Genomic DNA, 13,275 nt, shown 5'->3' on the forward strand with positions numbered 1-13,275 from the left:
CCTTGGATAGGACAGAGAGAAATCGAGAGAGGAGGGGAGACAGAGAGGAGAAAGCGCCTGTGAAGTGACTCCCCTGCAGGTGAGGAGCAAGGGGCTCGAACTGGGATCCTTATGCCGGGCCTTGCGCTGTGCGCCATGTGCGCTTAACCCGCTGCGCTACCGCCAGATTTATATTTCATTTGTGTCTCAGTGGACCCCAGAAATTGATGTTTATTTCAAAATGTTACTGTCTTTTTTTTTTCCTCCAGGGTTATCACTGGGGCTCGGTGCCTACAGTATGAATCCATTGCTCCTGGAGGCTGCTTTTTCCCTTCTGTTGCCCTTGTTGTTTATCATTGTTATTGTTGGATAGGACAGCGAGAAATCGAGAGAAGACAGAGAGGTGGCATGAAAGATGGACAGCTGCAGACCTGCTTCACTGCTTGTGAAGTGACTCCTGCAGGTGGAGAGCCAGGGGCTGGAACCAGGATCCCTACACCAGTCCTTGCGCTTCATGCTATGTGAGCTTAGCCTGCTGCGCTACTGCCCAGCCCCCACTAATGTCTTTTCTTGACTCAACAATGCAACCAAAAGCTATCATAGCAAGACACCCAAGCCAAATCTTTGGAAGGACCAGTACAGATATCAGTATATTATAAGACTCATCATCACACACACTTTATTAGTCACTTCTACACAAGACAGTAATAATCTTTTTAACAGAAATATCAGATCATGAGAGGCCAAATAATTCCCAAGAAGGTAAAAATTAAATACTTAAATTAATCAAAAGGCACTATGCCAACACTTAAAAACCTACAACCACAGTGGTAATAGGCTGAGAATACACTACAGGACTCATCTCATACAAATGTTGGAGATTAGCAGAATTTTGCTTTCCAGAAGACAAAGGTAGCAATGAATATTTGGGCTCAAGGAGATATTTGGCCAGGAAAAGGGTGAGATGGCTGAAATTCCAGCCAAATGGAAAGGAATGGGTACAAAGAAGAATCCATGTAACACAGTCCCCAAGCAGAGGGTGACGGATCAGGCTTTTTCCTCCCAAGAAGAATTTGCTGCACTGTGTACAATCTCCTCTCAGACATTAGCCTGAGAGGTATTTGAGCTGAGAGTTGCCAGCTCCTGCCTAACAGGGGCTACACAACAGGGCTCCTGTAGTCATTTATCATAGACCTTACAGAACTTGTCGAAAGTGGGAAAGTGGGGATTGGGTTTGCTTTCTAGCTAGTAGTTTTGAGCCAAGGAAACCCTAAAGCATTTACATGCAAAAATCATCTGAGCTTCCCCATACACAACTCCTCTACATAATGCCCTCTGAATCTTTACTGCAACTGAGCTGAGACAATGCCATAGGAAATTCCAGCACTTAGTCTCAATCTGCCTTTCCCTAATTTAGGAGAAATGTTATATAATACCTCATTGTGGGTAAACTACACTGGAGCAAGCTGAACTTTTTAAACGAAGACAAGGGGTCAGGTGGAGTCAAATAGCGGAAAAAAGGGATGGGGCTTACTGTATCTTTTAAACTCCTCAGAAATTATACTATCATTCAGGGACATGGTTGAACAGATAGGAAACGGATTCTCCATTGTGAGTTCTCCTGATGGCTTCTGCAAGGATCATGGAGATGTCGATGACCTAGAAAAGAAGGAAGGACATCAGGTTAGTATCATATGGACAGGACTGACCGGGAAACCTGTAGAAACTGATGAACAGCCCAACAAAGATTCTTCCTTTTAAAACCATTACACTGTGCAATTTCTCTTCAGGGTCCTACACTGAGATATTCTTATTTATTCATTGCCTTCAGGGTTATCAATGGGGCTTGATCAAGCCTGCACTATGAATCCACTGTTCCTGCGGCCATTTTTTTCTCCTTGTTAAAATATTCATTTATTTATTTTCCCTTTTGTTGCCCTTGTTGTTTTTCACTGTTGTAGTTGTCATTATTGTTACTGATGCCATCACTGTTAGATAGGACAGAGAGAAATGGAGAGAGGAGGGCAAGACAGAAAGGGGGAGAGAAAGACAAACACCTGCAGACCTGCTTCACTGCTTGTGAAGCGTACCCCTTGTAGGTGGGGAGCAGGGGGCTTAAACCGGAATCCTTGCACAGGTCCTTGCACTTTGTACCGGGATCCTTATGCTGGTCCTTGCGCTTTGTGCCACATGTACTTAGCCCCGTGCACCAAGGTCCTACCCCCCCTCCATTCTTCATGTTTTTTAGTATGAACCACTTAGGAGTCAAAAGTACTATAATGGGTATCCCACAAAATGGTATAATGGATAAAGCATTGGATACATAAGCATGAGGTCCCGAGTTTAATTTCAGCTACTGCATCCACCAAAGTAAAGCTCTGGTGCTCTTTTCTCCCTCTCTCATTAGTACCCAAATCGAAAGAAAGAAAGAAAGAAAGAAAGAAAGAAAGAGAGAAGGAAAGAAAGGAAGAAACAAGGAAAGAAAGAGAGGGGGAGTAGAGAAAGAGAAAGAAAAACAATCCTGACTCAAGCTCACCAAGGAGACAGAGTAGCATTCAAAAAATCCTAGGAATGTTTGCACACCACACATCCAACAATGATTTGATATCAAACATCTATTAAATCACATGGCTCAAAAAAGGGAAGAAGACCTGAGTGGTAGATAGCATAACTGTCGTGCAAAGAGTATTTCATGCTCAAGTCTTCAAAAGTCACAGGTTCAATTCCCTGATACCGACATAACCCAGAGCTGAGCAGTGTTTTGGTGTTAAAAAAAGATTTTTCAAGAGATACACACATGGCTCGGAGATATGTGAAGAAACGTTCCACTTCACCAATCATTAGAGAAATGCAAATTAAAACTACACTGAGATTTCACCTCACACTTGAGAGAATGGCCTACATCAACAAAACAGGAAACTACAGTTGTTGACAATGTTGTGGAGAAACAAGGACTCTACTACACTGCCGGTGGGAATGCAAACTACTGAAGCCCCTTTGGAAGATTGTATAGAGATCTTAAGCAAACAAAACTGGAAATATCTGTAGGAAAATTGTGAGGATGTAGTAGAGCCTGGCAAGGCTTGACCTGAGGGGTGCGACTATCCTGTCAGTCTCTCTCTCTACCGAGAAGTTGAACAAGAAGGACACAAGGACCCTAAAGGTTTCCCTTTCTTATCAGACTTCCTGCCTCACAAAGCATCCTGCATTTTTCTGCCTCCAGGAGCCCGGCATTCCTTAAAACATTACGCCAACTCCCCCTGCTCCACTCTGCATTCCTTGATACTATAGCCCCTCCTTTTATTATCTACATTATCAACCTTCTGCTTTGTCTAACAAATGACAAGTCCTCTACCCTATTCCCCTACCCATTCTGCTCATTTAATATATTCCTTTTCTACTCTCAAGACTGCAGGGTATTATTAATCCTACCAGTTAAAACCCTGGCAGCAGTTGCTAAGGAAGTTCCTACCTTTTTCACCTCTCTCTGCTCCTTTCCTAACCATGTATGGTATTGTCAAGCCACTTCCGTTTCCAACTTGGCTCTTCCCTGTTCCAACCTGGAGAAGCGGGCGGGTTTGCGCCACATGGCTTAACCAAGTGTACTACCGCCGGACTCTGGGGCGCTCGCATAAATAAAGATTAGGACTGCCTCACCGCCACGAGCTTGGTTCCTGGGTCATCTCTCTCTCGCACATCGCTAGCCTGACAATATCTTATGACCCAGCAGTACTACTCTTAGGCAGGGAATCATGGATTTGAAGGGACATATCCAACCCTAGGTTCATAGCTGCATTATTTACAATGGCCAAAGAGTGGAAGCAGCCTAAATGTCCACTGATGGATAACTGAAAAAAAAAAAAACTTATAGGATATAGTCCGTGCAATACTCCTTTGTGATAAAAAATATATATATGATATTGTGTCCATTGGTATAAAAATGGATGAAACTGGAGGTGATTATGCTTAATGAAATAAGTGAAGAGATGAAAGGAAATACTAGATGATCTCACTCATATATGGAATCTAGAGAACTCAAACATATAAACAAACCTAAAACAGAAGAAGCAATTAAACTTCTTAACATTTTGTGACAACTATAGTGGTTATCATTGTGAAGGTGGAGGCAAAATGTGGAGCTATTCCTTATGACCCTTGTAACTCACTAAAATCATATACATACAAATTCTTAGGGATGAGGGGCAGGCAGAGTGACTTAGGAATAGAGTGCAAGTCTTATATTCATGAGGCCCTGTCTATGATCGCTTGAATTAGAGTCTAGAAGATGGTCAAGCTAATAATAAACACACACCTATCACAGGTGGGGCCCTGGATTAGATATACCACATGGGAATACTATGGGCAACACCAGTGGAACTCCACTGATACTTTAGTATATTTGCCTACCCCCCAATAAAAAAACAGAATAAAAATTGATCTATTCAGCATGCAAGAGGTCCTAGTGGGGCGTCAGGTGGTGGTGCACCTGTCTGAGTGTACAAGTCACAACGCACAAAGACTCAGGTTCAAGACCCTTGTCCCCACAAGGGGAAACCTCATGAGTGGTAGAGCAGGTGTGCAGGTGTTTCCTCTTTCTCCCCCCTCACCTCAATTTCTCATTTCATCTATCTTAAAAAAAAAAGTTCCGTTGGTATGGTGTCCATGGATCTTATGTTTGCCAAGAATCAAACCTGAGGCCTGAGACATGAGCTCTACCTATTGAACCATCTATTGTGTACACATTATTCATCAAAAAAGGATTATGCCTTGAATTAGAAACAGCACTTACATTTTAGTGCCTAGGAATTGTTTGAGGGATTCCTCTAACGTACTGGTCCTAGGGTCTCCGGTTTTACAGGCAGTTTCCAGAACACACTTTTTTTTTCATTTATTGTGAAGTGTGGACTTGGAAACCTGAGTGTAACACAAGGACTGGGAGTATCTGTTAAGATCTAGAACCCAGAGTATGTTGTCCATTCTCCTTTCAAAGGATGGAATATTCTCTACCGTTGTTGATCCAAGTTGAGCGCCTGGTCCTATGGGGGCCCACAAAGGGGTCTATTGTGTTGTTCCTGATAGAGATGACTGGTAATATTGGGGAGAGGGATTTATTCTAGGTCTAGGCCCATCATGTATGTTTGGGAAACTCATGACTCCCTGACTAGGGCTCCAGCTGACATGGTGGCCTGATAGTGACTAAAAAGTCATCGTTAAAGTATGCCAGTCTCTTATCCTTATTCAGCTTTTGCAGCCCTTACTTTGATAAGATTAGCTTTGGAGTGAGTGAGTGAGGTATAACAGGAGGTAGGTGAGGAGGGTATGTAAGTAGACACTATTTTATTTTGAACTTTATACTGACTCACTGCAGACTATTGTGTACTTTTGCTTTCAGGTATATATTTTGCCCTAATTTATGGATACTTGTGAACATATGCTCTATCTCCATATGCCCAGAGGGATAAAGAACAGGAAAGCTAGCAAGGGAGGGGATGAGATACGGAGTTCTGGTGGTGGGAATTGTGGGGAGTTGTCCCCCTCTCTTATCCTATGGTTTTGTCAATGTTTCCTTTTTAGAAATAAAAATGTTATTTTGTATTAAAAAAAATCTAGAACACAGAATTCCAACCTCCAGAGACCTTGAAGACAGACTAAACGTGAACTCAGACACCTGACCCAACATTAAAAAACCACTGGCTAAATATTCAGACTAGAGTTTTTGCAAGAATCTCATGCTCACCTGTATTTTGGAGCAATGCTTCATCTTATCCTCCTGAGGTATGGTGTTGGTGACAACTACTGCTTCAAAGCATGCGTTATTGATACGAGAAATGGCAGGACCAGAAAAAATTCCATGAGTCAAGATAGCATAAACTTTTGTGGCTCCAGCTGAGAGAAGTCTGGGGGGGGGGAAACAAAACAGTTAATCTGGATTGATCTTACCTGTCACTACAGAATGCAATTTAGGAATTGTCAGGAAATTGTGAGGAGCCTCACAAAGCACCCTGCATTCCTGATACTATGGCCTATCTACATAATCACTGTTTTGCCTGAAAGATCCCAACCCATTCCATTCTTTTGATCTATTTTCTCTGTAACCTCGAAACTCTCCCTACCTGCAGGGTAATATTAATCCTACCAGTTAAAACCCTTGCAACAGTTGCTAAGGAAGTGTCTACCTTCTCAGGCCCTTTTGCCTTTCTCTGCCCCTTTCCTAGTGATTTCTGTTTCTGACTTGCCACTTCCGGGTCTGCCCTTTAAAAAGCCTGGGCTCTCTGATCAATAAATACATTGCATTGTCTCGCCACCATGTGACTGTTCCTGAGTCATCTCCCTTGAGTCACTGAGTGAGTAGCAGCCCAGGCTGGCTGTGAGTTCTCTCCAACCCAAAGTATGCACCCAGGGAGAGGCACCCCCACGTTAGCCCGGCAAGGAATACATTCGTAAACTCGGGATATCATAACGAAATGACAAGAGTCTTATTCCTCATGATTCTGGAGGCTAGGAGTCTAAGATCAAGGTGCCTATTTGGGAAGCTTATTCCAAAGGAATTATCTTTCGCCTTACTGTTGGCCACCGATCTGGCTGTGTGCTTACATGTGTGGACACAAGAAACAAGCAGGAATCAGTAAGCTCTCTGGTGTTTCTTCCTTCTGGAGATTTACTTAATTTTAGTGAGCGAGAGACCGGAGCACTACTCATCTGCAGCTGATAAGAGTTCAAACCTGGGATCTGTGGCCGTTAAGGCATGAAAGTCTAGACCTCAACCACTGTGCTATCTCTCCAACCGTGGTATCTCTTCATCATGAGGGCAAATTATCAAGACCTCATTCAAATCTACCTCTGAAAGCCTTCACCTCCAAATACCATCATAATGGGTTAGTATCAACATACGAATTCATATTGGAGAAAAATCAGAATAGATTTGGATTCACACAAATTAGTGAACACAGACTACTTTCCTCAATAAAATCTAACTCCTCTTTTTCCGAGGCTCATAGTTGATTATATTTTTTACTATCCCTGTGTTCCGGGAGGTGGCACAGTGGATAAAGCATTGGATTCTCAACCATGAGGTCCCAAGTTCTGTCCCCAGCAGCACATGTGCCAGAGGCATGTCTGGTTCTTTCTCTCCTCCTATCTCTCTCATGAATAAATAAATCATTTCTTACTAGCCCTTGCAGAGTTAGATGAGGATATGTGACTTGATTAACCATAGAAATATAGGCAGAGGGTCAAGGAGATAAGAAGGCTAGTAGAATGCACACTTTACCCATTTTCAAGGTCCCAGCTGTGGTTTATCTTCCCCCCCACCAGTCTTGAAAGTGAAAGAAAAAAAAATCTGTAGGGAACAGAGGAATTGTGCTCGCCCTGGTGGCAATTAAAGAAAATATGTAAGCACTACTTTCAGTATATACTACTTGTTGGTTGTTTATAAATATATTCCATGACTGATTCTTTATCTTCTCCTCCCTTTCTGCATGGCCAAAATGAAATTTCTTAGAGCTATACATTAAAAATTAAAAATCCATTAAAAATACAGCACTAGACTAAATGTGAATGCTGCCATTGGAACACAGTATCTTAACATAGAAGTTATGTTAAGCTATGAGAAGCTGTGTTAAGACACTGACATTTTAAGGAGTTGATCAGCTATCGCAATTTTCATACCTCATAAATACAAGGATTCAAATCAGATTTAAAAAATATTTTACTTTAATGAGATAAAGAAAGAGAACCGACAGCATTGCGCTGGCTTGTAATGGTGCTTGGGGTTGAACATAGGACTTCAGAGCCTCAGGTATGAGTCTTTTTTGCAGAAAAATTATGCTCTCTCCCAATCCTCCAGCTTGTTAGTTCTAAGTACCAATTACTCAGCACTCACTTGTCAGCTGCATGACAGATTGTGCCACAAGTGTCGGCCATGTCATCCACCAAAATGGCCACCCGATCCTTCACATCCCCCACCAGCACCATGCGGTCCACTTCATTTGCCTTCTTTCGTTCTTTGTGAATCAAAGCAAAGTCCACATTCAACCGGTCTGCAATGGAGGTCACTCTGCAAAACAAGGTGTTCGGTTAAACCTGTGTGTCGGGATCTTAAAGCAAAAGAAATGGACTAAATAATGGGTCTGTTTTTAGGGGAGACTATACCTTGGAACAAATAGTTCCAGGGCTGGAAAAAATGCAAATTTGACCTATATCACAAACTGAATCTTAGAGATTAATGCTTTCATATTTTGAAAGCAGACTGTGAATGTTAGTCAAACTCAGATCATAATTCACTTAGGGTTATAGTAACTGACAGATGTCCTCACCAGTATGAGGAAGCAGCAATGCTAAGGTCCATTTCACTTAATGTATTGCTAGCAGCACAAAAAAATAGTTAACTAGAGTGCTGATCAACCCAATTTGACATGCAGATGTAGACATGAGAGAAATTGAATCTAACAGGAGAAGCAATACCTAGCCCATTCCACTATAAACTCCCCCCATCGTAATCTACCAACTGCCAATGTCAACTGTACCCACTTTGGGGATTCCTTTTATAAATGTCAGGAAAAAAATTTAATTAACCAGGCAAGTTGAGCCTCTCCGTAGAACCCAAAGTATCTCTAATTTTTTTTTTCCTTTTTTGTCAAATAAAACAACCCCGGTTGGAAGGTGGAATAGGAGGCACATATGTTTGGTGACAAACTGCCGTATTTGACCATATTTGCCATATTCATTCAAACAAAAATGCATCAAAATTTGCTGAAACAATGTAAATGACTGTGTGTCCTAGTGACATCTGTCCATACTCATGTGTGGAGAGACCTGCACTTTGTGGTGTTTTTCGAAATGTAATACTGATCTACAGCATTATGTCCTATTCCCCTGGTAACTATAGCCATGTATCTGAGTTTACTGGCTTGAAGAGAGCCTGTGACCATATAATACAGAATATGTAAGCTTGAACTGTGAAACGGGCATGTATTTGTACTCTGATCTAAATGAATCAGACCCTGTACTCTCCGCTATTATTGAATGGGCACATAATCAAATCTGTTTAGTTGAGGCAAACACTTGATTAAGATCCCAAACTGTTCATGTAAAATGGCCAATGGTGCTAGATGAAGCATAAAAGGCCAGGAGAAAGTCATTCCCTACAACTTCTTGAGAACTATGTGCGAGTTACAATTACACACTCAAAACCTTGCCAAGGGGAGTCAGGCGGTAGCACAGCGGTTTAAGCGCACATGGCGCAAAGTGCAAGGACCTGCGTAAGGATCCTGGTTCAAGCCCCCACCTCCCCACCTGCAGGGGAGTCACTTCACAGGCGGTGAAGCAGGTCTGCAGGTGCCTATCTTTCTCTCCCCCGCTGTCTCCCCCCCTCTCTCCATTTCTCTCTGTCCTATCTAACAATGATGACACCAATAATAATAACTACAACAACAATGAAAAAAAAAGGGCAACAAAAGGGAAAATAAATATTTTTTTAAAAGTGGTCCAGGAGGTGGCACAGTGGATAAAGCATTGGATTCTCAATCACGAGGTCCTGAGTTCAATCCTCGGTAGCACATGTACCAGAGTGATGTCTGGTTCTTTCTCTGTCTCCTATCTTTCTCATAAATAAATAAATTCTTAAAAAACAAACAAACAAACAAACAAAAAAACCTTGCCAAGATAGAAATGAAAGCTACTCATTTTAAAAATAGTCCACTATTGGGGAAAAAATACGTGCTTACTATAAAAAGTATAGCTTTGATGTCCATATTTAACACAGTATTTGCAGTCCCAATCAGAGCAATTAACAAAAAGAAATAAGGAATCAAAACTGGGAAAGAAGTCTTCCACTTCTTGCAGATAACATAAATATGGAAAACCTAAAAGATTCAACTTAAAATCTTTTTAGGAGCAGTAAACCAAATATAGTAGAATAATAGGCTATAAAAAAATCCAAAAGTGGTGGAATTTTTACATGCGAGAAAAGTCAAGAAAACAACCCCATTACAACTGTAATGAAATAAATCTAACAAAGCAGCAAACGATTTGTATACCTAATTATTAACAAAAAACGACAGTTACAAGCAGAAGACAAAAGGAAATGGATATCCCATGCTCATGGAACGGTAGAATTCACATTAAAATAACTATACTGCCCAAAGCATTATACAGATTCAAAATAATTCCTATTCAAATCCAAATGAAAGGAACTACAACAATTACTGGAATTTGCTTAGAACTACAAGAGATTCAGAATTCCCAAAGTAGTCCTAAGGGGGCAAAAAAAAAAAAAAAGATTTAGAATGGAGAAGTCATGTTGTCGACCATCAAACTATACTACAAAGATATAAAAATCAAAATACTCTATTATTCGAATGAAAGCAAACCCACGTGTCAATTGAATAGAATTGAGAACTCAGAAGAAATAAAGCCTCAAACATAAGGACAATTCATCTATAGACAATGGAGTAAAGAACATAAAACAGAGAGGGAAGTCTCAATATGAAAACCAAACAGCCACAAGCAAAAAAGTGGACTGGGACTACCACCTCACATCACATAGTAAACTCAAAATGGATCAAAAACTTAGGTGTTGAACCCCTAACTGTTGGGAGCCATAATGACACTGCACATCATGCCCCTAAGATGGCGCCGGCCATGTGGTGGATAAACCAGTCAAGTGGTAAACAACTTTGCGGAAGTTGGAGGATCCAACTGAACAGACTGCGTGCTGTACAGGTGATCTGTTTTATGATTGGTAGAAAGCTGCATGATCTATGAATGCTGCATGCTTGCTTAATGCCCATTAGCTGACTATGTAACACTGAAAGGTACTTAAGGCCATAAGAAGGAAATTAAGGAAATTGAGGAAAGAGACTCTGGTGTCCGTGTCGTTTTTGCGGGCCTACAGCGACACCTAACCATACTGAGAGGGGCCAGGCAGTGAAGCACCCCCGGTTAAGTGCACAAGGTATAATGCAAAAGGAGTTCAAGATCCTGCTCCCTACCTGCAATGGGGACGCTTCATGAGTGGTGAAGCAGGTCTGCAGGTGTCTTTTTTTCCCTTTTTGCCTCCCCCTCCTCACTTTTTCTCTCTTGTACAGAACAGAAAAAAAAAAGAAAAAGAAAACTGATTGCTGGGGGCAGATCTGTAGTGCTAGCACCTAGCTCCACTGATAACCCTGGAGGGAAAAATAAAATACATGGAAGAAAAATAAGCAGAACACTCTATAATAAGCTTCAGAGATGTACTTGGAACTCAACTCCAACAGCAAGGGAAACAAAAATAAACAAGTGAGAATACATCAGACAAAAAGGCTGCATATCAAAAGAAACTATCATTAGAACAAAAATCTATCCTACTGGGTGGAGAGAATATTTACTTAACATATCTGATTAAGAAGCTAATATTCCCACTAGGGAAAGATAGAAGAAACAGGCTGGGGGTATGGATTGACCTGCCAACATCCATGTCCAGCAGAGAAGCAACTACAGAAGCCAGACCTCCCACCTTCTGCATCCTAAAAAGAATTCTGATCCATATTCCCAAAGGAGGAGAAATGCTGAGGGAAGATGGCCAGAGGGCTCTGAATCTCAATTCCATCAGGACCAGAGAAGAGGGTGGGAGAAAGGACTTTCAGAAGTAGTAATAGATGTAGGTATGTCTTAGAAAGGAAGAGAGGACAGGACCATAGAAGAAAAAGGGTATATATATATATACATATACACATATATGTATATATATATTTATAGAAATAATAGTCAGGGAGTCGGGCAGTAGCGCAGCTGGTTAAGCACACATGGCGCCAAGCGCAAGGACCAGCGTAAGGATCCCGGTTCAAGTCCCCGGCTCCCCAACTGCAAGGGAGTTGCTTCACAGGTGGTGAAGCAGGTCTGCAGGTGTCTTGTCTTTCTCTCCCTCTCTGTCTTCCCCTCCTCTCTCTATTTCTCTCTGTCCTATCTAACAATGGCCTCAATAACAACAATAAAAAACAAGGGCGACAAAAGAGAAAATAAATAAATATAAAAAATGAAAAGAACTGAACAGGTGATTCAACAATATGCACTAGAAAAATAAAATGCTCATCACTTGGGAGTCGGGTGGTGGTGTAGCGGGTTAAGCGCATGTGGGGTTAAGCGCATGTGGGGTTAAGCGCATGTGACGCAAAGCACAAGCACTGGCCTATGGATCCCGGAGCCCCCGGCTCACCACTTGCAAGGAAGTCACTTCACAGGCAGTGAAGCAGGCCTGCAGGTGTCTATCTTTCTCTCCCCCTTTCTGTCTTCCCCTCCTCTCTCCATTTCTCTCTGTCCTATCCAACAACGACATCAATAATAACTACGACAACAAGAAAAAAGGGCAATAAAAGGGAAAAACAATAAATATTTTTTAAAAATGCTCATCACTTATCAGGGACATCCAAATCAATACAACTCTGTGAAGGCCTACATTCAAAAGGACACAATACCAGAAAAGGAAACACAAAGTCAAACTTGGATTAGTGTTAGCATATTGCATCAAAGCAAAGGACTCTGGGGAAGGATAGAAGAGAGGAAGCTGGGGGGGGAGGGGCTTTGAGGTCCTGGTGCATGATCGTGAAAAAGGACTTACCTTGGGGGTGAGAGTGTTTTACAGACATTTATCATGGGAGATGAGAAATGGTACCCATGTGTCAATAACTGCACTGTAAACCATTTAACCCCCCCCAATAAAATGATAGGGAAAAAATGAATGGATGTTGGACTCTTTCCATAATTTTTCAATATCTCTGGAAAATAGAAAATTCTCCATGGATTGTTTTTTTTGGCCGTCATTGATTATATTGGTAGATTCCTTGATCTTGGATCAACATTACATTCTGCAATAATACAAACTTACTGTATTTTTAAATGTGATGCCTGGTTATTTTACTAACACAGTAGTCACCTCTTTACCTGTAGTAAATATATACACACACATCTATGATAAGGTTTAATTTATAGACTAGGCACAGTAAGATATTAATAATAATGAATAACAAATTAAAATAACCACAGCTCTGTGGCATAACAAACATATTAATGTTATTTTCCCCTCAAAATGTCTTATCTTACATACTATTTCTGGACCATTGCTGACTGAACTGAATCTATGGATATCAAAATCATGGATGTTAGACTGATGAATTACTTTAGAAGCTTTACATTGATGTCCATTTAAAAAAAAGCCACAGAAATGCTGGAGGCGGTGGAGAAAACGAAATCCTTATGTACTAAGATTATCTACCCAAAAGTGAATAGACAGAGGACTTGTCATCATAACACTGGAATACT

General features: G+C 41.3%; 1 protein-coding gene across 1 annotated transcript in view; it reads right to left on the reverse strand.

The window, feature by feature from the left end:
* Positions 1–660: 660 nt before the first annotated feature.
* The window catches only part of LOC132536612 (ribose-phosphate pyrophosphokinase 1-like), a 29,697-nt gene continuing 17,082 nt past the window's right edge, over positions 661–13,275 (reverse strand). Inside the window, exons 5-7 of the mRNA XM_060184709.1 lie at positions 7,862–8,035; positions 5,717–5,876; positions 661–1,638 (exon numbers count right to left, since the gene is read on the reverse strand). Coding sequence (XP_060040692.1) covers positions 1,546–1,638; positions 5,717–5,876; positions 7,862–8,035 — 427 coding nt within the window. The 3' untranslated portion in view covers positions 661–1,545. The remainder of the gene's footprint in view (positions 1,639–5,716; positions 5,877–7,861; positions 8,036–13,275) is intronic.

The sequence above is a fragment of the Erinaceus europaeus genome, unplaced genomic scaffold (assembly GCF_950295315.1).
Source record: "Erinaceus europaeus unplaced genomic scaffold, mEriEur2.1 scaffold_282, whole genome shotgun sequence".
Taxonomy (NCBI): domain Eukaryota; kingdom Metazoa; phylum Chordata; class Mammalia; order Eulipotyphla; family Erinaceidae; genus Erinaceus; species Erinaceus europaeus.